This window comes from Hemibagrus wyckioides, linkage group LG08 (genome assembly GCF_019097595.1).
Source record: "Hemibagrus wyckioides isolate EC202008001 linkage group LG08, SWU_Hwy_1.0, whole genome shotgun sequence".
Taxonomy (NCBI): domain Eukaryota; kingdom Metazoa; phylum Chordata; class Actinopteri; order Siluriformes; family Bagridae; genus Hemibagrus; species Hemibagrus wyckioides.
The window spans coordinates 28,475,534-28,499,715 of NC_080717.1; the positions used below are offsets into that span (position 1 = coordinate 28,475,534).

The 24,182-nt window shown below is 41.5% G+C and overlaps 1 protein-coding gene across 2 annotated transcripts in view; it reads left to right on the forward strand.

Annotated features, from left to right (window-relative positions):
• zgc:101566 (Transmembrane protein 263-B-like) overlaps window positions 1–24,182 on the forward strand; it is a 52,966-nt gene continuing 28,784 nt past the window's right edge. Inside the window, exons 1-3 of one of the 2 annotated variants that reach the window (XM_058396853.1) lie at window positions 1–58; window positions 144–190; window positions 2,594–2,705. In XM_058396853.1, the coding sequence (XP_058252836.1) occupies window positions 185–190; window positions 2,594–2,705 (118 nt within the window). In that variant the 5' untranslated portion in view covers window positions 1–58; window positions 144–184. Of the gene's footprint in view, window positions 191–2,593; window positions 2,706–24,182 lie in introns of both variants that reach the window. The other variant, XM_058396852.1, reaches the window with a different exon arrangement.

The window sequence follows — 24,182 nt, forward strand, 5'->3', positions numbered from 1 at the left end:
CATAATTCCGTAAACATCCTAAACGTCACTTCCTGTTACAGTCAGCTGCAAAACATAGGTAGAAGGTCTTAGGCAATATTTTGTGCAGTTGCTTATTTTTATGTATTAACTCTTGCGCGTCCTTCATTTTGTTTCTGTTATAGACGCGCTATAAACATCCCTAGTATTCCCCGTGACTTCAGTTATGAAGGTGAGTCTGAGGAATTGTTTTTGTTCGCATTTACGAGCCTTTGCGACGTTTAGCAACACTCACATTTATATCTAGCTGCCATTAACATTTTCCATTTAATCCCATAAAGTACATATTTAGTGAAAATACGCGAGGCTAATTTTTGTTCCGTCTTGGTTGTTTCTCTAGGATGTATCGCGTTACCATATTGACACAATGGGTTCAATTCACACATGCCGTCATGTTAAATGAAGTGCACTAGGAAGAGCGGCTCACTCTGTAGGGAACGGAGTGCACGTGTGTAGGGTGGAGGGATGTATTTGGGATACGGCTTGTGATATAATCTACAAAAGCAAGGGGATCAGGCTTTTTCTCAAACATACAAAATGTGCTAATAAGGATTACATCTGCACGTTTAGTTAAAGAAAATGATATATTTTCATATATAATGAAATAATATATATAATGAAATAATGAATAATATGTTAGACATTACGTTCATATGTTATGATGTTTTCCCCTAACATGTGAGAGACCTGCATTGATGAGTGTGTCATGCTTTAAAAGAAAAGAAAACAAGAAAATGATTAATGTTAAAAACAATAAATGATACTAATGTAAATACTATGCCTCCTCTGCTTAAAGCGTAGTCTCTCAGCATGAAGGCATGTTCAGACCCATTTGTTTCGGTGGTGTGTGTGTGTGTGTGTGAGTGTGTGTGAGTGTGAGACACGTCTAACGCACACTTATCTAATAAACAACAACTACATAGTGTTTGAGAGCTTTGTCTGTTTGTGTTATTGCACAGTCATTGCACACACACACACACACACACACACACAATATTTTTATGAGTTTCATTCTAACAACTCTACATTTATTTTTGCATGCACTTAATCTGTACAGAAATCTATCCATTCTTTATCTCTGATACTTTGTGAGCTCTTGTGTTCATTCCCAGCTCTTTTTGTTGCCCTTGTGTTCTGAATCTTGTGCCAAATTTGCCCTTGGAGGATTATCAAAGTACCCATAAATAGCATAGTATATCTAGACCAGTAGTTTTAAAGTCTGGGAAAATGATACCATTATCACAGTGACTCATCATGTACAAGTCCTGGATTCGACCAATAGAACGAATGCTTGGGATATGTATGAATGTGTAAGTCCCGCCCACATGGGTTCTTGCTCTACAGTAGCAGCTTGTTAAGAGCAAATGATCCTTTTTTTTTTGGCTCTGGTTTGTTTTTTTTTCTCTCTCCAGTCAGTTTTCGCTTTCGCAACGCTCCCATGCTGGAGAATAAATAGACAGGAATGTGTTTATTTCATAAAGGAGGTGGAATTTGTGAAAGATGGCATATTTTCAGAAAAGAGTGCTTGAGGCTGTTTTCTTGACAGATCTCGACTGCTGAAATGTGGCTAATTCCAGCCGATGAGGGGTTTTTCTTTTAATCTCAGTACCTGTGTCCAACACTAAGAGCGAATAACATTATCTGATCTCGGAGCATAATGTATAAAATGAATTTAAATGGACATTCAGACGAGTCGTGTTCCTCCCACCGTCTACGTCGCCGCTGTTCGATCTCGGCTGATTCGGACACCGCACAGCATGTCGGTATTCACTATAGCGTCTTCGTTAAAGTCTACAGACATCCTCTACAGTAGGCTCTCGCTAAACTCTTTGTGGCTCATATTTAGCTAGTTTGAGAAGTTTGCTGCTATACCGCATGTGTATCTCACACGCTATTGGCTGAAGTACTTCAACACTTCCAGTTTTGGAAAACGCAATCAGTTCCCAAGCCACAATAAATAGAAATCTATTCTGATCTAATACTGAGTGGTACAACAGAAAGTGTTGCTATCTCACCTCACAGCTTCAGGAGGTTCTGGTTTGATCCTGAGCTCAGGTTACCATCTGCATGGAGTTCATCTTGGTTTCTTTCCAGTTACATCCAACGGGCTGAAACCATGCGGGTAGACGGGTTGTCTGAGGTGAATTGCCCTTAGGTGTGATGGTGTGTGTTCCAGAGAGAGACTAAAACAGTTCCCGAATTCATGATATCGGCTCAGTCACTGTCCTTAAACGCTAGATTGGTACCTGATCTGATGAGATTTGACGTACTGACCCGACACGGATCTTGCACACAAACACAAGCTTTTCTTAAAGGAGGTCGATAACGTGGCAGGAAAATTTCACTTAAAGTCACTTGAGTCATTAAGGTGTTAAGAGGATGTCAGTATTGGATCAATACTTCGTTAAGATGGAAAAATAGAAGAATTAGTGCATTAACGTCTTGTTTCATGAGAAACAGGGTCACTGAGGTCTTCTCCGGTTAATAGCGTCACTATTCTCTCTAACATCAATACTGAATGTAATACATTGTGGTAATGATGTAATAACAGTTGTGGTGACCGATCCTCCCGCAGGGCCCGAGCACCGACAGCGGCGAGATGGACGTAATGGACGAGAGTGCTACGTCACCCGCCGATCCCAACAGCGACGACCTACCACCGTACCTGCGTGAAGATCCACCAGAAGGTACGGCACAATCTTCTCATCTTCTCTCTTTTCCTGAAACTTACTGAAGCGGTTAAGATGTTGGACTACAGATCAGAAGGTTGTGAGTTTAAATCCCAGGATGACCATAAGTTGTCGCTGTTGTGCTCTTGAGCGATGATGTTATTGAAAATCTCCTTAATGAAAAATCAGACTTTATTAAAAAAGCAACAAAGCCGAGATGTCTGTAGATCATCCAAATCGATACAGACCAGCTTTTCTTTTTCTTTTAATCACATCTGGACCGCTCTTATCTTGTTTATAAAAGTGGCGAGAGCTCAGTGAAATAGTTCTGATGATAACAGGAGGTAGTGAGGCGACATTACACAGGAAACCGAAAATAGAATAATGTGTGGCTGGAAAAAAAGCAATTCTATTCACATTTATTATAATTAATGATGTTTTTAGAGTGGATTTTTTAAAAATCAAATTGAGAGTCATAAACATTGAAGTTTAAACTGAAATCTGGATTTTTAGAGTGGATTTTTCCCCTTTAATTTTCCAAGGTTCCAAAATTAAAGGGGGAATAAACAACCTGTACTTTGTTGGAGACCCGACTGCACGTTTCCTTAAGTTGAAGGTTTAACCAACTCTAAGCTAACACACGTTTCTAGGACAGAGTACAAAATGAACAGAACAGCCCTCCTGCGCTTTCCCCTGTGCATTTTATTTTGTCAGATCTCTCTGTTTGAACCTGAGGCTAATTGCAAATGCATTGATCAAAGGATTTCCAGAACTGGTGAAAAAGGGAAAAAGCTTTATGTGGACATGTGCAGTTGTATTTTCTCACACAAGATGGCACTGTGTGTTCACAATAGGCAATAAATGCAGCACAATCGCTCCAGCTCTGCATCCCTGTGTATTGAGTTTTTCGGTTCGTTACTATTGTGTAAATTCCTGTCACTCCCTTCAGTGTTTGCGTTACTTTATTAGCTCAGGTGAAGTTCATTAGCTGACAGACGAGTCAACATCAGCGCCCGAGAGCTGAGGAGCAGCAGAACTTCACCAGAAGATTTTCAGCTCTCTTCTTAAAACAGAAATGCACCATGGGGGAATTGAGTTAGAACACACGAGGCTGATGCTGCTGGATCTTGTTCGATTACACACCAATTCAGCAAACCTGTAGCCTATGTTTTTCGTTTTTGCATTAGTTGGTAGCTGTGCTGAGTATTTTTCAATGATTGTGATTCGAATCGTCCCTTAGGTCTGAAACGCACCTACTGGTGAGACGTAGCGCATTTATGAGTCAGCTAAAGCACAGCTAGATACTACTGCTGTGTCCAGAGGTGAGAGTCTTGGAAGTCCAGCTGGTGTTTTTTTGTCACAAGTATTAAAATGCGTGTTGATATCTGAATCAAATTGAGTTCGTAAGCATTGAATCACATTGAGGGTCATAAGCGTTCAAGTTCAAATTGAAGACTGAATCAAATTGAGTCAGTAGCATTGAATCAAATTGAGAATCATAAGCATTGAAGTCCAAGTTGAGTTGTGATTTATAAAGCCCTGAAGTTCAACTTAAAGTCTGAATCAAATTGAGAGTCATAAGCATCGCAGTCCGAGTTATGAATCATAAGCTGCGAGACAGAAGCTTTCTATGATATCCGGAATCAATCATTTGTTAGCTTGAACTCTGAAGTGTGTGATTGACAACTCAGTAACACAAATGAGCAAGTTTTAAGCTTTTAAGTCCAAGTTGTGTTACAAGTCATGACTTCAAGTCCTGAAGTCACTAAATTATGCTCCAGTGAGACTGAAATTTTCCATTAGAAGGAAAATCAATCAAAAGGGTGCAATCTGTGACGATTGGGCGGATACAGCGCATTAACTTTAGCACCATCCTGATTCTGTCCTTGCTCAGTTTTAGATCCTGACAAGCTGTAAAATGGATAAAAAGGGAAAATTGACGTTGCTCAACCTGATTATTTATATCCAGCTCCTCTCTGAAAGCACGCTGTCATCGTTCAGAGGTCCGGCACGTCCACTGTGAGGATGTGTTAAGCAGCGATAGCTTGGCTTAATCCCGTTTCAATCCATTATTAATAATGAAAAATTAGGCTTTCACGCACTCCTGGGCTTTTTTGTACTCTCATGTCGATTTTTACGCCAGACGCTGCATTTTATTTTTCCGCACCCGTGTCCAGCCCATTGAGCACACTGACCCCAGTCATACCTTCGCTAACTTTACTCCAGCTTAAAGTGTATATGAATTGCCCTGGGTGGGGTGGGGATGTGTGGGTGAGTGCATAACCTTGTCTGGCGGGTCTGATGCTGTTTTTTTTTTTTCTGTGCCGAATCAATCGCTTTTATTTTATTTATTTAATTTTGTGACCACTCAGTCTGAAACTGCTCTGAGCACATGTATTTTTTATTATATAGTAAATAATGTAGCATATTTATTACCAAGACTGTCGAAAGTTTCGGAGTTGCTGTCACACGGCTGTTATGTAACGATGGCGTGCTCAGAACCGGGTTGATAAAGCATCTCGGTGTAGATGTAACACCTTTGTCATACGTGTTGGCAGATTTATATAAATTTAGCCCCGGTGGCTTTTCTGTCCACTTGAGAAAGCATAGGCCGAGGGCAGAGACTATTTGGAGATATTGTAGACAAATGTCTTTGTCAAACCCCTCATCATACGCAGCGGGGGAAACACCGTGCTGCTGCTCCGTCATACAGATCTGACTGGCTGCTCTGCCAGAACACAGACACTGCCATTCTTCCTGCTAAATGAGGGCAGTCCCCTGCAGTCTGCGCTCTGGTGGGTCATGTGACTCGGCACTTTAACATTTTAACTCCAGTTTATTTTACTTTGTGCAATGAGGCATTCTGTCTTTCTGTCTGTCAACATTTTAATTCGTCTGTTTGTCTGCCTGCCCGTTTTTTCAACAGTTTATTTGAATGTCTGTCGTCTGGCTAGCTGTCTTTCTTTCCATCTTCCTACATGTCTGCTGTGTTTGTCTGTTTTGTCTTCCTTTCAGTCAGTCTGTCAGACTGCATCTCTGTCTGTCTTGTCTGTTAGTGTATCTCTGAGTCTGTCTGCCTGTCTGTCTGTCTGTCTGTCTGTCTCTCTCTCTCTCTCTCTCTCTCTCTCTCTCTCTGTCAGTCTGTCTATCTCTCTCTCTCTGCCTGTCTGTCTGTCTGTCTGTCTGTCTGTCTGTCTCTCTCTCTCTCTCTCTGTCAGTCTGTCTATCTCTCTCTCTGTCTGTCTGTCTGTCTGTCTGTCTGTCTGTCTCTCTCTCTCTCTCTCTCTCTGTCAGTCTGTCTATCTCTCTCTCTCTGCCTGTCTGTCTGTCTGTCTGTCTGTCTGTCTGTCTGTCTGTCTGTCTCTCTCTCTCTGTCAGTCTGTCTATCTCTCTCTCTCTCTCTCTCTCTCTGCCTGTCTGTCTGTCTGTCTGTCTGTCTGTCTCTCTCTCTCTCTCTCTCTCTCTCTCTCTCTCTCTGTGTCAGTCTGTCTATCTCTCTCTCTTTGTCTGTCTGTCTGTCTGTCTGTTTGCCTATATGTCTGTCACTGTCTGCCTTCCCTTCTCTCTCGCTCTCTCTCTCTCCCTCTCTCCCTCTGTCTCTCTCTCTCTCAGTCTGCCTGTCACTCTTTTTCTGTTGTCCTGTCTCTCTCAGTCCCTTTGTCTGTGTCGGTCAGTCTTTCTCTGTCTGTCTCATTATTTTATATATCTGGGCAGAGGAAAAGTGTGAACTAATGGAGCTCAGTCTTGCTTGTTTTTGTTGTTCCCCCCACTCCCTCTTGTTGGTAATGAGGTCGTTTTGTGCATTGCCGACATTACAGTTTTTTAGTGGGGAAACACGAAGCCTTTAATGAAACCGCAAAGTATCCAATTCTTGACTGGCTGCAGGAGTTTATTTAACATCACTTTAAAAAAGCACTGGAGGAAGCTGCCTATATTGTTTCATGTGTTTACTTTGTCTGATCCTGTCTGTATTTGTCTGGGTGGATGCATGGATGAATGGATGGATGGATGGATGCATATAAACAAACATACAAATTTCCTCTTTGGTTAGCTGGGGAAAATACATGCAAATGTAGAGCTCGAGGTTCCTGCAGTTTAGCAAGGGATTTATATGTAATGGCAGATATCTGGGATTATACATCATCCGTAATGGATGTCCAGATGGATGATTCTATCAAAAAAGTCAACAGAAATTGCGAGAAACATAAATAGAGATGAGCTGTAAACAAAGAAAACACACACTGCCATCAGCATTGTGCAAACTTGCTGCAGGCGGAAGCCCGGGGTCAGGAGGATCGGAGTCTTCACGTGCTAACGCGGCTACGAAAGATTACACGGAGTGTAGTTTTTCATTTGCAGCGATTTACATTTCTCACGCACCATTCCGTCTGAGAACAGCCGGGTCGAAAAGACATAACACGTCCATTAGCGTGCTAATCGAGTCAATAACAGGTGTTAGTCATTAAGAGACGCAGGATGCTAGGAGCGAATCTGAGCCAGAGGGTTATGAATAAGAAAGATCACAGTGGTTACAGACATTTTACAGATTCTCTACATTCTAAAATTTAACAGAGCAAATGAATGAATTCTGACTAATCAGAATGGAGAATTCTACAGGAAGTGCTTTTACCTCAGCAAACGTCTGTCTTGGGTTTTAGCTATGTAGCAAAATCTTCAGACTCGTCACGACCCTGAACAAACTGCACCTTCCTCAAGAATTAAAGCTGAAATGAAGTTTACACGGGTGTAGGATTTGTACCTGATATCACACTGAGTTTATCCGCCTCTCTGAGTCAGCTCCCTTATAAAGACGCCTGGGTTTTATTTGCACCCCTGATTATTTGTTAGGAGGAAGTGCTAACCAAACGGAGGTGTAAAAGGAGCCGATTTCCTGTTCCTTCATCTCTCTGGTGAAATTGGTGAAATTTGCATTTATTCTCTTATTCTATTTTAATCTGGCTTTGTTCTTGTTTTTTTTCCCCCCGATCATGAAGTGCTCTTCACAGATGTTTCGAAAAGATGCACCTGTCAAAAAATGAGGATTTGAAACGTGGAGTAGGCGTAAGATAATCATCACGAGCTGAACACCATGGCGCTCTCGCCGGCTCGCCGTCCTGCGGTGCACCTCCGAGCTGTTTTTAAATAAATTCTCATTCACGTTGCTTCATGACCCAAAAATCTACTTCAGCTCTACAAGTGGCTGCTCTCAGCACAACGGGTGAGCGTGCAACCAGAGGTGGTTCTTTACTGTTCTTTAATAAACCATCCTCCTTAAAAAAAAAAGAAAAGATGTGCTTCAGTTATGAGTTACATTTTCTCACGATGCTCTTGAATATTACTGATGTTACCTGAGGCCACCGAACGCTTTGGATCTTTCAGAGTTCCTCATTATATTCATGTTAAATGACATGGTTTTGTACAAGAGCTGCTCGGGAATTATGTTAGTCAAAACCTGTTAGTCGAATCAGATGTTATTGGCTACCGGCTGATCGAGGATTAACCAGGGCCAGGGATTTTTCCGGTTTCTGTTTGAAAGCTACTCTGAACTCAGAGGTATTAAAATAATAGCTGATTAAATGCAATAAAAGTAAAATGAAAGTGGCTTCTGAGTAAAAACAGAAAAGTGTTCACATCACAATCCTGCTGAGAAAATGAATAAAGGATGAGCCGTGCTGTCAGGGTGGGGAGGATGGAGCCTCTCTTTCCCCACACTGATTCTTATTAATCTGGGACTTTATTGAGCTTGTGTATGTGGAAGAGGGCAGATAGAGCTTTCGTTGGAATGTATTACCCTGCCCCGTAATGCAGCAAGAAACGGTGAGGATCAAAAGACGCCCTTATCCAGAGGGCCTTACATTTTATCTCATTTTATACACCTGAGAAATCAAGGGTTAAGGGCCTTGCTCAGGGGCCCAGCAGTGGCCGCTTGGTGGACCTTAGCACCAGATGGTATGTGGTAACTAGCTTGTGGGTGGAAATCAGCTAAGAATGAATTAGGGAGAAAATGTGAGGGTAAAAAAAATATATATTCAATCTTCTTTTTCTTTCTCCCCGACATTTTCTCTCTATTTTGTTTTTAGCTGATTTCCACCCACAAGAAAATTATCAACTCAACTCAAGCTTCATTGTCATTCTTCCACATACACAGTATACATAAGAATGAAATGTGATTACTAACAGACCAAGGTGCGATAGACTGTGAAAGAGCAAGAGTAAAGATTACACATAAATAAAGAGTAAACATTAAACATAACAAAGTTAAGATGTGATAAGTGTGAGGTAGCTGTGATAAGTGTGAGGTAGACGTGATAAGTGTGAGGTAGCTGTGATAAGTGTGAGGTAGCTGTGATAAGTGTGAGGTAGCTGTGATAAGTGTGAGGTAGCTGTGATAAGTGTGAGGTAGACGTGATAAGTGTGAGGTAGACGTGATAAGTGTGAGGTAGACGTGATAAGTGTGAGGTAGACGTGATAAGTGTGAGGTAGCTGTGATAAGTGTGAGGTAGCTGTGATAAGTGTGAGGTAGACGTGATAAGTGTGAGGTAGCTGTGATAAGTGTGAGGTAGACGTGATAAGTGTGAGGTAGACGTGATAAGTGTGAGGTAGCTGTGATAAGTGTGAGGTAGCTGTGATAAGTGTGAGGTAGACGTGATAAGTGTGAGGTAGACGTGATAAGTGTGAGGTAGACGTGATAAGCGTGAGGTAGACGTGATAAGTGTGAGGTAGCTGTGATAAGTGTGAGGTAGACGTGATAAATATGAGGTTGAAATGTCAGTAATGTAAGAACAAGAGTAAAGTGCACAGTCAGAAGTGACTGTCTTCGAGTGTGTGCAATGTCCAGTGTGCATATTTTAACAGAATGAGCGGACGTCTATAGTAAACAGTAAAGTCCCCAAGTGCAGATGTCTGCAGATGTGCTACAATGTCCACTGTGCATTTTTAGTGCACAGTAAAGTGGCTGAGTGACCATTAATGTCCGTAGTGCACAGTTAAGGAGGTGGGAGCAAGGTGATGGGTGGCACCAGGGTGTTCAGGGCTCTGACAGCTCGAGGAAAGAAAAGCTGTTATAGAGCCTGGTAGTGCGGGTCCTGATGATGAGGAGCCTCAGGGACTTGAACAGCCGGTGGGAGGGGTGGGAGGGGTGGGAGGGGCGGGAGGGGTGAGAGGGGTGAGAGGGGTGCGAGGCTCAGCATGTATGGAAGAGACCCCCTCCTACTCCTACAACAAGCTACACGAGCATCTCACACTCATCTCAAATGCATTCCTGGCTACACCACTGCTTCACAACAACAATCTCAGCCAAGTGTCCAAATTATTAAACAGGACACTGAGAGGAAGCTTGTTTAAGAACAAGGATGCTTTTAAAAGGAAAATAACATAAAATAAACACATTATCCGTTATTATAATTCTTCTAATGCTTCTAATACTCCAGTTTTTATGCTTTTTCCCCCATTTTTTTTAAAAAGCGAGAGCCACATCCTCACCGAATGAATAGCCTTTTAAAACACCGAGCCAGCTTTAATGACGTCAATTCACATCCCGCATCTGCCCTGAAATATTCCAATCTCACCTCCTATCCAACCTCGTTAAAAGTGATATTGCTAGGCGTGTTTTCTAACAGGGCCGTGTTACTGCGCATCAGGATTCAAACACAACTCGCACTCAGAGTCCAATAGAGAAAACAAATCAGACAGAAAAGTTTCTATTGAACACGTTATTACCTGCCTCGTTCAGTCAGAAGAGAAAGTTCATTCAGATCGCCCTGAATTAGTCTCTTCTATTTATCTTTTTTGAGATTCAAAAACACAAACATGGATCCAGAATACAAGGCCAAAAGTATGTGGACACCTGACCATCACTGCCATTATCGTAATTGCGATCATTTGACCTACGAAGTCTGAGTAACCGCAATTGTTTTTTTTTCTTCTTTGAACCAATAAAGAAAGTAGTTAACCCTGGTGTTTTTTCCCCCATTGGAAATCGACTTATCAGGATATGCGTCTGATATAAAATGAGTCAGGACTTTGTTGGCTTTCAGACGTGTGTTTTTCCCTCTGTTGGATAATCTTACACTGAATTTTACTGGTTGAAGATCAAATTTGAGCTGCTTATACGTGGAGCATCTCAGAGAGCAGAAATGGTTTTAGAAATGGCCTCCATACTGCAAAATGTCAGCAGAAGCAGCAGGTCATCTGGATATTTCTGATTTTCCTACTGTTTTTATGAATACTGAGAATTCAGACATGAATAGCAGAGAAGAACTCAAGTGTCCAGCACTGAGCCCTGACCTCAACCCCAGTGAACATTCTCATTAGTGAACAACTCCAAGAATACAATCTTGGTTTTTGTGTATATATATTTATATATATATATATTTATATTTTATATTTACATATATATATATACAGTATCTCACAAAAGTGAGTACACCCCTGACATTTTTGTAAATATTTTATTATATCTTTTCATGTGACAACACTGAAGAAATGACCCTCTGCTCCAATGTACAGTAGTGAGTGTCCAGCCTGTATAACAGTGTAAATTTGCTGTCCCCTCAAAATAACTCAACACACAACCATTAATGTCTAAACCGTTGGCAACAAAAGTGACTCCACCCCTAAGTGAAAATGATGATGCACAAGAAAGCCCACATACAGTACTCTCTCTCTCTCTCTCTCTCTCTCTATATATATATATATATATATGTATATATATATATATGTACGTACTGTATATACCAATCAGCTATAACATCATGAGCAGTGAGAGGTGAAGTGAATAAGACTGAGTATCTCCTCATCATGGCCCCTGTTAGTGGGTGGGATATATTAGGCAGCAAGTCAACATTTTGTCCTCAAAGTTGATGTTAGAAGCAGGAAAAATGGACAAGTGTAAGGATTTGGGCGAGTTTGATGAAGGGCCAAATTGTGATGGCTAGACCACTGGATCAGAGCATCTCCAAAACTGCAGCTCTTGTGGGGTGTTCCCGGTCTGCAGTGGTCAGTATCTATCAAAAGTGGTCCAAGGAAGGAACAGTGGTGAACCGGTGACAGGGTCATGGGCGGTCAAGGCTCATTGATGCACGTGGGGAGTGAAGGCTGGACCGTGTGATCCGATCCAACAGACGAGCTACTGTTGCTCAAATTATTGAAGAAGTTAATGCTGGTCCTGATAGAAAGGGGTCAGAATACACAGTGCAGGACAGTTTATGGGGCTGCATAGCTGCAGACCAGTCAGGGTGCCCATGCTGACCCCTGTGCACCGCCGAAATCACCAATAATGGGCACGTGAGCATCAGAACTGGACCACGGAGCAATGGAAGAAGGTGGCCTGGTCTGATGAATCACGTTTTGTTTTACATCACGTGGATGCCCGGGTGCATGTGCGTCTCTTACCTGAGGAACACATGGCACCAGGATGCACTATGGGAAGAAGGTGAGGTGGCGGAGGCAGTGTCCTGCTTTGGTCAATGTCCTGCTGGGAAACCTTGGGTCCTGCATCCATGTGGATGTTACTTTGACACGTACCACCTACCTAAGCACTGTTGCAGACCATCTACACCCTTTCATGGAAACGGTATTCCCTGATGGCTGTGGTCTCTTTCAGCAGGATAATGCACCAACACAATATTAGGCAGGTGGTCATAAAGTTATGGCTGATCGATGTATGTATATAATGCATAGAAAATGTATACAATGTAATGTGTAAATGTGTATAGTGTGGGTGTGTATATGTGTGTATTGTTTGTGTGCTATCTGGCTTTAGATTTAATGTCTGCTGTTGCCTATGGGTTCTCTAAAAGTTGTTTCTGTTCTGTTTACTTGATCCTTTGGTTTGAGTGTGGATGAACTCGAGTGTTCTACACAGAACCCGGACATCAACCCCTCTGAAGACTCTCATTACTGAGTAACCTCACTAATGAGATGTAATTTGTGTGTGTTTGTTTGTGGTGCTATCTGCCCATAAGCAGCTTTAGATTTAATGTCTTCATTTGTACGTAGTTTCTGTTTAGTTTCTTTCTCTTCTGTTTACTTGATCCTTTGGTTTTCCGTGGGTTCATCCAGCGCTTCTCTCGTGCTGATAAACTACTGGAACATCCATTAAGACGGCAAGAGAGATTCAGCCGTGCTTTTAAAAACGTTATTTTCTCATTCAGAGCCACCTTTTGAAAGTTCCCAAACACACACACACACACACACACATGCTTACACTCGCACATTTTTCCTCCGCTCTTAGACCTGACTCCATTTGCACCTCGACTCAAATCGCATAATTATTCCTAATTATCTGCAAAGACAGAAAGAGGAAGTCATTAGATAAAGATTTTGCCTTTAACAGCTGATGGGCGCAGTTAGTATAGCATACATTAGCATAGTCTGCCGATCATTATTATGAGTGTTAGTGCTGAGGAGTGAAGAGTTCCTTCCATAGCGAGCTGAAATTAAACAACTTCTCCTGGTCTACAGCGTTCTCGTACGAGTGGCCACTGAAGAGGACTTTGGAAGTCAGATGAGCTATTAATAGAGCAAAATGAAGCTTTATTGACTTTTCCTGCTTGTGTCCTGTTTGCTGGGGGCCGCGTGAGCCACTCCATCATCCTGACAGATCCAGTGCACACGGATTTGTGTGTGCTGTAGAGTGTGTGATGTTCTGTGAAAGTATGATGGATGGGCTGGCGGACGGACGAGGTGCGAGGCACGGCGTCCACCTGCGTTTTCGGCCTGAGTGTGTATTTTTTTTTATCAGGCCCCAGACAGAAAGATGCCACAGCGGCATATGCAGCGATCAAAGTGTGCGAGTCCGGTGATGGATTACCGGCAGAGGCAGAGAGGCCGCGTAGTGTGCTAGTGTATGGTCAACATTTTCATCGGCCATTATGGCACTGGGTAGATTTCAGTTTTTCTTTGCTTTGTTGTCAAAAATAGTTGTGTGTTTTTAGTTTTTGTGTGAGAATGAGGTTAAATAATACATTAACAACATTAACACAACAGAAGCTCTGTTCATGCTCTGAACTGACAGGCACAGAGGCCATACCTTCTTCACTTGAACTGACACACCTGCACACTGACACACCCAGAGGCCACGCCTCCTTCACTTGAACTGACACACCTGCACACTGACACACCCAGAGGCCACGCCTCCTTCACTTGAACTGACACACCTGCACACTGACACACCCAGAGGCCACGCCTCCTTCACTTGAACTGACACACCTGCACACTGACACACCCAGAGGCCACGCCTCCTTCACTTGAACTGACACACCTACACACTGACACACAGCCGAAGCTGTGTTCGTTAATACTAATTCAATTTTTATGTAATAATTTATGTAATGAATAATGATTTATACATAAAGTGTCTCGAAGCACATCTTAGAGAGTAGCAGAAATATTACATTACAAGAGAGAAAATAAAACAAATTTATTTTTAGTGATAAAAGTGTTGAAAAAGGGAAAACAGGCACTGATCATAAAAAAAACAGTGTTAACAATGGAAAATAAATAAGAACAAATAATATTAAGGAAGAAAAGATGACAGGGTGTGACAAATTGATCACCAATTATATTTTTTTACTGATTCCAGACACATCTTACTTTTTTAATCAGTGGAATACTCTGAGAGATGTTATCACTTGTTAGAGCAGCTGTAAATATTCGCTGTGCTCCAGAGCAGCATAAAACTTTAAATATAAAGCAAAACCACAACAAATGACTCCAGACTGCAGAATACAGCTGTAGTAAAAACATCAAAACTATTATATTATCCAAAATAATTCCACTGAGAAGAAAATTGATGTCTTGGCAAAATATTGTCACAAAAAGTTGTGATGCATTCATACACTGAATACAAAACTCATTCAAGTAACGAGTTCCAGCACCGAGCCGGAATAACAACGAACGCATTACTGTCCAAATCATTCTCCAGCTCGCTGTTCACGGTTGGTTTTTGAGCCCTGAGCTCTCTGGGAAATCTGTGTCATTATGGTGCTTTCTGCTGAACTGTAGGAAACTTCCTGCAGCTTCTCATCCATTAACCGCACAGTCAGTCTGCAGTGTCACACACACACTCAGGGCCGTGGCTCGCAGTGCGTCAGGGCCGATACACATCAGCGCCTCTCGCTGGCTGCTTTGTTATCAGGGCTTCGTCACGGAGCCAGAGACCAGAGAGAGGGGACTTTTGGGGAAAATAAACTCTGAGGCTGAACTTCAAGGCTTCTGCTTTGAGCTCAAGACAGAGAGAGAGTGTGTGTGTGTGTGTGTGTGAGAGAGAGAGAGAGAGAGAGAGAGAGACCACTACACCACTGTGTAGGTTTCAGTTCAGGTTTGTCATGGGAGTGAATAAGAATTTTTCATCTATATACAATAAGCTTCAGAATTATTGGCACCCTCATGTCCACTTTAAAAGGAACACCTGTATGTTCATGTACAATACCGACCCGTTCATGTAATTATCCAATCATGTGACAGTGCGTAAGATCGTGCAGGAACGGATCAAGAGCTTACAGTAATGTTCACATCAGGAAAGGGAACTAACAGTGCAGTAACTGACAGGAAGTAAGCAGTAAAGCATATAACCACTCTCTACAACCTCGCCGAACAGAAAAGCATCTCAAAAAGCACAGAACGTCAAAAGTTGAACTTAAAAAGCACTTTAAGTTGCAAGTAATTTAGACCTCAGATTTTCAGTAGAGTTCTACTGAGACAGACGGCTTGTCATTTTGTAAGCGTCTCTGTGAAGCAGATCATGTGTCTAACAAACAGGCAAATCATAACCTCCTGGGAGAGGCAACCAGGTGTTCCATCATCTGCTGGACTTAGGCATCACAAAGCGTCTGCATATTTTACACACATTTACTTCACTGTGTGAGAGTGTGGAGTAAGCAGGTACTTCGGGGAGAGCCCCGGGCAGTGGCCACATGACTGAGGCTGTGTGGTCAAACCACAGCGATGACTTCACGAGCTCTCGACCGAAGAAAGCGCTGTTTATCTGTTTAGCCGCGCGTTTCACCTCCGTTTGTGTTACAGCAGGAGCGAATCGGTAACAAAGCGGCGTGTGACGGAGCGAAGGATCGTCCTCATCATACACTCCTTTTATTCAGAAGGATGAGAGACGCCAGACTTTCTTTTCATCACAGCGCAGGGAAGGAGCAGAGTCGAGGCTGAATAGAAGGCGGACATGATGACACTTCATCACTGCTCATCTCTCTCTCTCTCTATCTCTCTCTCTCTCTCTCTCTCTCTCTCTCTCTCTCTCTCTCTCTCTCTCTTTCTATCTCTCTCTCTCTCTATCTGCCTCTCTCTCTCTCTCTCTCTCTCTCTGCCTCTCTCACTCACTCTCACTTTGTTCAAACCTCTTTTCTTTCTTTCTTTCTTTCTTTCTTTCTTTCTTTCTTTCTTTCTTTCTTTCTTTCTTTCTTTCTTTCTTTCTTTCTTTCTTTCTTTCTTTCTTTCTTTCTTTCTTTCTTTCTTTCTTTCTTTCTTTCTTATGAGTTATGAGAGATTAAATTAGATCATATTTTATTATATACAGTAAACTTTTCTTTCTCTCTCTCTCTCTTCTCTCTCTCTCTCTCTCTCTCTCTCTCTCTCCGTGTTATATTTATCTTGCAGAATTTTGGCTCTCCGTCTCTGTGTGGTTGTCTCACACCTTGTGTCTTTTCCCTATATAACGTCTCTTTCTGTTTATTCATGCTGACATTTGACTTTATCTCTATGTCTGCTTTGTCCTTTATCCTCACTGGATCTCTCTCTCTCTGTCTCTCTCTCTCTCTCTTGCAATCTTTCTTGCTCTCTGTCTTTGTCTCTGTCTCTCTTTCTGTCTCTCTCTGTCTCTCTTTCTCTCTCTCTGTCTCTCTCTGTCATTATGTCTTTCTCTCAGTCTCTCTTTCTCTTTCTCCCCCCTTTCTCTCTATCTCTCTCTCTCTGTTTCTCTCTCTCTCTGTGTCTGTCTCTCTCTCTCTCTCTCTATCTGGCAGAGGTTGTTTTTCAAGCCGTTGGAGATGTCTTCTTGTCCTCCCTGCACTCATGTCTTCCCTGTTAGTTGAGCTGTATCTGTCGTTCCTTCCCATGGGAAAGTGAATCCACAGAGACCCACTCATTAGTATTCGGACACTTTACTCAGGCGAACGTCTTGAGAAAACGGCGTGTGACGGTGCATGTCAGAGTCGTGTCAGTCACGTCGCATTAACTCTGCGCTTTGAGTCCACAAGCTGTAATGAAGCTCAGGAAAACTCAAGCAGCTGCTCTCAGTGTGAGTTCGCAGACATAAGCAGAAGCCAAATCTCCTGAAAGATGACTGCGAAGTTTATTTCGTTCACAACTTGCTTGCGGTCGGCAAAACTCTTTTACGGCTCATCAGCATTCTGCACAAAGCTGTTCTGCAAGACAAACTGTTTACAGAGAAAGCGTTCGGGGAGACGCGCTGGGATACGGGCAACTATTACAAACTGTGTCATACAAACGTAAACAAACATGGGATCTTAACCCATAAACGTCTGGAAAACAGTCTTTGTTAGATGAGTGATGAAATGACAAGAAACAATAAAACTGATTGTGTAATGAGTTGCTCAGTACGTTAAATGGTTTAGGACTTGACAAAAGGGGAGAGTCAAAACATTGTACAATGTCTAAGTTCTTTAATAATAATAATTCTACTGCTGCAGCCTGCTGGACTTCCTGTATATCCTGAGTGACCGATCTCGTGTTTTTTTTTTCATTTGTTATTTGTTTCTGATTTTTTAAATTTGTTTTCAAATGGGTTTTTTTTGTTTGTTTTTTATTTTGTTTTCCGATTTGTTATTTTGTTTTGCACGCCTCGGCCGCCGTAGACTTCTTCCATCGGGATATTTCTTCAATAATCATTGTGCTCTATGGTCATTTGGTACCCTCTCCAATGTGCCCCTCCTTGTCCCCCGAGTCTTCTGGAATAGACTCCAAGCTCTCTGTGTAGGATAAACAGCACACAGAATGGATGTATAATATTAAACTATAAAAATATATATAAAAAATATCAGGTTAGTGATTGTTAAACTGGCCAAAAATGTGTCCCAAAATAGAAAAGAAAAGCAGAAAAATGTTTCGAAACAGATTTGATAAATATTTCATCTGTTTTTTATTCATTGTTATTTATAACTAAGAAATAATTTTGTATAATAAATAAAGAAAATAAAATTGTAGAAAAAGATATCACATAATTAGGATATTTTACATACGGTAGATAAAGACTGAAAAGAGAAGAATAAAGTCTGAAGGATACTGACTAAAGCCAAGCCGTTCCCTACCGTCTAATTCATCCGCTCGTCTATTATTAATATTATTATATTTAACTTCTAGTAGCTTGTTCACTTTTTAGTTTGTTGTAATACAAACTACAGAACACAATGTGTATGTATATTTTCTATACTATGTATACACTGTACACACACACAGATGGGTGACAAACTGAAGGAGAGACTGGTGTCTGTCTTATACCGTGGGAGTCATTGTGCTTATTTAAATCAGTTAAATGATCTGTTCAGTTAAATGATCTGTTCAGATTGATTCGCCGACTCGTTCTTTCGAGTGATCCGGCCAAATGTGCAGCGCCTAGCTGTTGAAGGCAGACAGCTTGAGTGTGTAAAAATAGTTGTTTCAGCGTTTGCGTTCTTCTTTCTCCACATCCAGCCCAATTCAGTGTTATTGAAATGCTGAAAGACTGAATGAGCTCGACTCACTGAATCATCCGCTGAAAGAAAGAGGAGCGAGTCTCCATTGTGATAAAATAAGTGTTGCTTTATGACTCAGGAATTTGGATCAGGATGAGCAATTGCAGAATTACAAAATACGACTTTAACAACATGTTGATCTTTTGGAAAACACAGAGTGATAAAACATACGACGAAGATAGTTACGGAAAATCTCTGCTTGAGAGCCGTGGAGTCCGCCATACAGCAACTGAATGAACAGAATGAATCGGTCCGTGGCTGGAGAGTTAAAAGAGTCCAATTCAGTAAAATGCAATTAAAAATAAATGTTGACAGATTTTTTTAACAAAAAGGCAATCCCTGAATTAGATATAAATAATATAATAATATAAGTAAATAAAAATAACATAGAACATTTTTTGAAGAAGTCTGCATTCCGACCATTTTGTTTTATTTATTTACGTTACATTTACACACTTGGTTCATGTGACAGCTCTCTGAGGCATTTCAAATCCTACATAACAAATTCATAACATTTATTCCCTTGGAAACACATTGCTTTTAAAGGCACAATAGACATTTAAAAAAAAATTGTAATATATTTAAATTTCTTACTAGTACAAATAATCCAGAAAATACACTATATTGCCAAAAGTATTCTCTCACCCATCCAAATAATCAGAATCAGGTGTTCCAATCACCTCCATGGCCACAGGTGTATAAAATCAAGCACCTAGGCATGCAGACTGTTTTTACAAACATTTGTGAAAGAATGGGTCGCTCTCAGGAGCTCAGTGAATTCCAGCGTGGAACTGTGATAGGATGCCACCTGTGCAACAAATCCAGTCGTGAAATTTCCTCGCTCCTAAATATTCCACAGTCAACTGTCAGCTGTATTATAAGAACGTGGAAGTGTTTGGGAACGACAGCAACTCAGCCACGAAGTGGTAGGCCACGTAAACTGACGGAGCGGGGTCAGCGGATGCTGAGGCGCATAGTGCGAAGAGGTCGCCAACTTTCTGCAGAGTCAATCGCTACAGACCTCCAAACTTCATGTGGCCTTCAGATTAGCTCAAGAACAGTGCGCAGAGAGCTTCATGGAATGGGTTTCCATGGCCGAGCAGCTGCATCCAAGCCATACATCACCAAGTGCAATGCAAAGCGTCGGATGCAGTGGTGTAAAGCACGCCGCCACTGGACTCTAGAGCAGTGGAGACGCGTTCTCTGGAGTGACGAATCGCGCTTCTCCATCTGGCAATCTGATGGACGAGTCTGGGTTTGGCGGTTGCCAGGAGAACGGTACTTGTCTGACTGCATTGTGCCAAGTGTAAAGTTTGGTGGAGGGGGGATTATGGTGTGGGGTTGTTTTTCAGGAGTTGGACTCGGCCCCTTAGTTCCAGTGAAAGGAACTCTGAATGCTTCAGCATACCAAGACATTTTGGACAATTCCATGCTCCCAACTTTGTGGGAACAGTTTGGAGCTGGCCCCTTCCTCTTCCAACATGACTGTGCACCAGTGACCAAAGCAAGGTCCATAAAGACATGGATGACAGAGTCTGGTGTGGATGAACTTGACTGGCCTGCACAGAGTCCTGACCTCAACCCGATAGAACACCTTTGGGATGAATTAGAGCGGAGACTGAGAGCCAGGCCTTCTCGTCCAACATCAGTGTGTGACCTCACAAATGCGCTTCTGGAAGAATGGTCAAAAATTCCCATAAACACACTCCTAAACCTTGTGTACAGCCTTCCCAGAAGAGTTGAAGCTGTTATAGCTGCAAAGGGTGGACCGACGTCATATTGAACCCTATGGATTAGGAATGGGATGTCACTTAAGTTCATATGTGAGTCAAGGCAGGTGAGCGAATACTTTTGGCAATATAGTGTATGTGAAACGTTCCAAAAAAATAACGTCTTAAAGCCATGACCTCAACACAAGTGGCCTCTTTTCAGTCTTTTTATATAAAACTCCTGAAATTGGAAATCAGCTAGAGCCCAGTGTGGCCAGTTAATAATCACTGTGTGCTTGGGAAAAAATGCTGCCGCATACGCAACTAACTGTCCTGCACTGTGTATTCTGACCCCTTTCTATCAGAACCAGCATTAACTTCAGCAGTTTGAGCAACAGTAGCTCGTCTGTTGGATCGGATCACACGGTTCAGCCTTCGCTCCCCACGTGCATCAATGAAACTTGACCGCCCATGACCCTGTCTCCGGTTCACCACTGTTCCTTCCTTGGACCACTTTTGATAGATACTGACCACTGCAGACCGGGAACACCCCACAAGAGCTGCAGTTTTGGAGATGCTCTGATCCAGTGGTCTAGCCATCACAATTTGGCGCTTCATCAAACTCGCTCAAATCCTTACACTTGTCCATTTTTCCTGCTTCTAACATCAACTTTGAGGACAAAATGTTGACTTGCTGCCTAATATATCCCACCCACTAACAGGGGCCATGATGAGGAGATACTCAGTCTTATTCACTTCACCTCTCAGTGCTTTGAGTGTTATAGCTGATCAGCGTATATCTAACTGATTAATTTGGTATATTTAGCTATATTTAGTCATTAAGAATGCAGCTGTCTCTCTGGATGGATTTTGGACAGAATGACTTCCCTGTTGGAAAGTCTGTTGCATCTAGAGGAAATTCCTAAAGCAATTCATTCCGTATCATCCCTGTAACACACCTGACTGAACGCTAATACGGTGAACATCTCTGAGATTATACTGCTGCACTTTCAGAATGAACTCAAAGACTGAAAAGCATGACTGAAGCTATAGAATGACTTTTTTGCATTATGAATAGTGTTTCAGTAGCGTGACCGCTTTGCTGCAGGCTGAGGCTCTACACTCTCTCTCTCTCTCTCTCTCTCTCTCTATGTGTCTCTGTCTCTCTCTCTCTCTGTGTTTCTCTCTCTCCTCTCTCTCTCTCTCTCTCTCTCTCTCTCTCTCTCTCTCTATGTGTCTCTGTCTCTCTCTCTCTCTGTGTTTCTCTCTCTCTCCTCTCTCTCTCTCTCTCTCTCTCTCTCTGTGTCTGTCTCTCTCTGTCTATCTGTCTCTCTCTCTCTCTCTCTCTCTCTCTCTCCCTCTCTCTCCTTCTCTCTCAGCCCCTAAAGCTCAAACAGTGCAGATGAAATGTCAGGATGTGGGGCGGAACGACAAACCCGATTTTCCCTCAGAAAGTGACATGCTCAGAAAACGGAAAGTATCATCCACAATGCAGTAGCGTTTCCCGGGGTGTAGCTCGTGACTGCAGGCCCTGTGCAGAGCTCTCGGAGAATTGATTAATCTCTTCCTTTGCTCTTTTTATTTCCTTCTCTTTCTTTTTACACCGTATACATCCATCATTTGTAGTTGTATGTGAGGTGTACATTAACTTCTCTAAATGTTTTTCTGATTAATCCCTGCTTTACCCACTGACGTCCTCGAGTCACGGCTGTGCCGTAATTTCTTTTTTGTACCCATTACCCAATTTTAATTAGCCATAAAGAAAAAAAAAACATTTTAATAGTGTTCTTAGAAATGTTCACAATTTGAAATTTGCTTCATAAACACATCCTGATTGATATGTTTCCATGGAAACATGGAAACAGGGAAACATATGGCCTTTTAGGAACGGAACATCTGCACTGGTATTGAGATCATGTGGCAATTTAAATCAAAGGTTTATTCCATTCAGCTAATTATGTGACTTCAGATGGATTGCGCCAGGACTCATTTCCACAGGGGTCACTACTTACCACACAAACACCTGTACCCCCTGTTCATTTACGTAAATATCCAATCAACAAATCGCGTATGTCTGCTCAGAATAGTGCAAGAAACAAATAACAGAAAAAAAACCCAATGTGCAGCATTTATAAGGGCAGAAACTCCCAGATGATGAGAGACATTGGAGGAGATTGGTCAGACTGGTTTGAGGTGACATTGAGACCGCAGTAATCCAGTTACAATCACTGTGGTGAGCTGAAAAGCATGTCATTTCACAACTTCTAGGCAGATTCATAACATAAAATCCTGGGTAATAACATTTGGGTTGGTGGTGAATTTTTATGCAATACCCTGCAAATATTAGTGGAACATTAAGGCTAAAATTGACAGACATCTTTACATGACAGGATATTAAGAAGTATTTATTTTGTTTATTATATTTATTTTATTTGTTTATATTTTTATTTATTTTTTGTATAATATTTAATAAATATTTTTTATTTTATTGTATTTTATTTTATTTCATTTTATTTTGGACCCAGGGAGCTGTTCTTCCTCTGACCAAGTGCAATTAAACCTGTTTTGGTGTTAACTAGCGTCAGTAATTTCTGAAATGTTCTTCACGTTATTCTACTTCATCAGAACAATGATTAAAGCCCCTTGAATACAACGTGATGTGAAGCTGTTATAGCCCTGATGGTATATAGGAAGCTTTTAGCTGCTTTGGGTTTTATTTTTAATGCTCATGCAGCTGTGAAAGCTATCTCTGCAGTCTGTACAAAGCATGGGAAAAAAAAAGCTTTTACTCTTCTTTCAGGGAAACTACCAGCATTTTAGGTTTCTCTCCTTTTTAAACTTTATTTATTTATTTATTTATTTGAACACAGAAAAAATGGCATTAAATCATATTTTCTGGCTCTTTTCTGTTTCTTGTAATCTATATGCAGCAGGTGAAGCTTGTGGATCTTCTTTTAGTGTTTCTTTAAAAAAATGCATTAAATGTGTAGGAGCTGAAAACAGTTTTGTTCACAGCGCTGTGTGGTGCAACACGGCTAATGCACCCCGCGAATGGTAGTGAGGGATAAATAGTATTTTAATACATAATAATTGACCTTTTCGTTATTTCAGCTAATTGTTGCAGCTGACCAGATGTTATGATGTGACCCCGTACATTGTGGAAAGGTCGAAACTAGCAGTCTGTAAATTATCCATCTAATTGCACTAGAATTAAAAATATTCCGAGAATGCTCTGGTCACTCGATCATGGTCTTTTGTGAAGCGTGGCATTACTGGACCCCGTCCACACTGCAGCTGATATTTTATCCCGATGGCTTTACACAACCACAATTATAACAATTAAAAACAGCTCTTCTTTAAGTGACGGGCCTGTTAAAGGTGGTCATTTTAGCCGACTTTGTAGCTCTATTTCCATGGAAAATGATTCCTCAAGCACTGCTATGGAGCTCATTTTGTTTCAAGTCATAGTTATTATTATTATTTTTTTTTAAGATATTGTGTTATGGACCGTTAAGTTTTTAGTTTATTTAGTGTTCTTTAAGAGCTTTATTACATTCCCATAACATATACAGTATGCAATACATTTGAATAGTAAAAAGCGGATTTTCCTGGAACTTTTCAGTCTAGTGGGAAGATTGATCTTGCATTTCTAGACACAGCTTTGTTGAAAGGGTGCATCTCATTTCCGCCGTTGTGTCCGGCTTTGGACAATGGATAGATTTAATGAAATCACACACAGCGAGTCCAGCTTTACTCAGATAGCAGCTCACAAGTGGGACCATCATTTAAGGCACAAATGTCGCATTTTTACTTCTCTTTGTTATCTAGCTTGTGAAGCCATATTCAGTAAACATATTTTTGTGTTAGTTTTCTTCAGGAACATTGTCACTCTTAGACATAGTAACTTGCTGCTTTTGAGGAGCTAGTGGAAGTCCCAGTATCCCAGTATCTCAGTATCCCAGCAACACACACAATTATTATTCATGGCTCAAGCTATATTCATAATAATAATTTGTAAAATAAGTGAAAGAGATAAAATGTTCCCCAGTTCTCCCGCAAATCAGGTGACGCTTCATGACGTC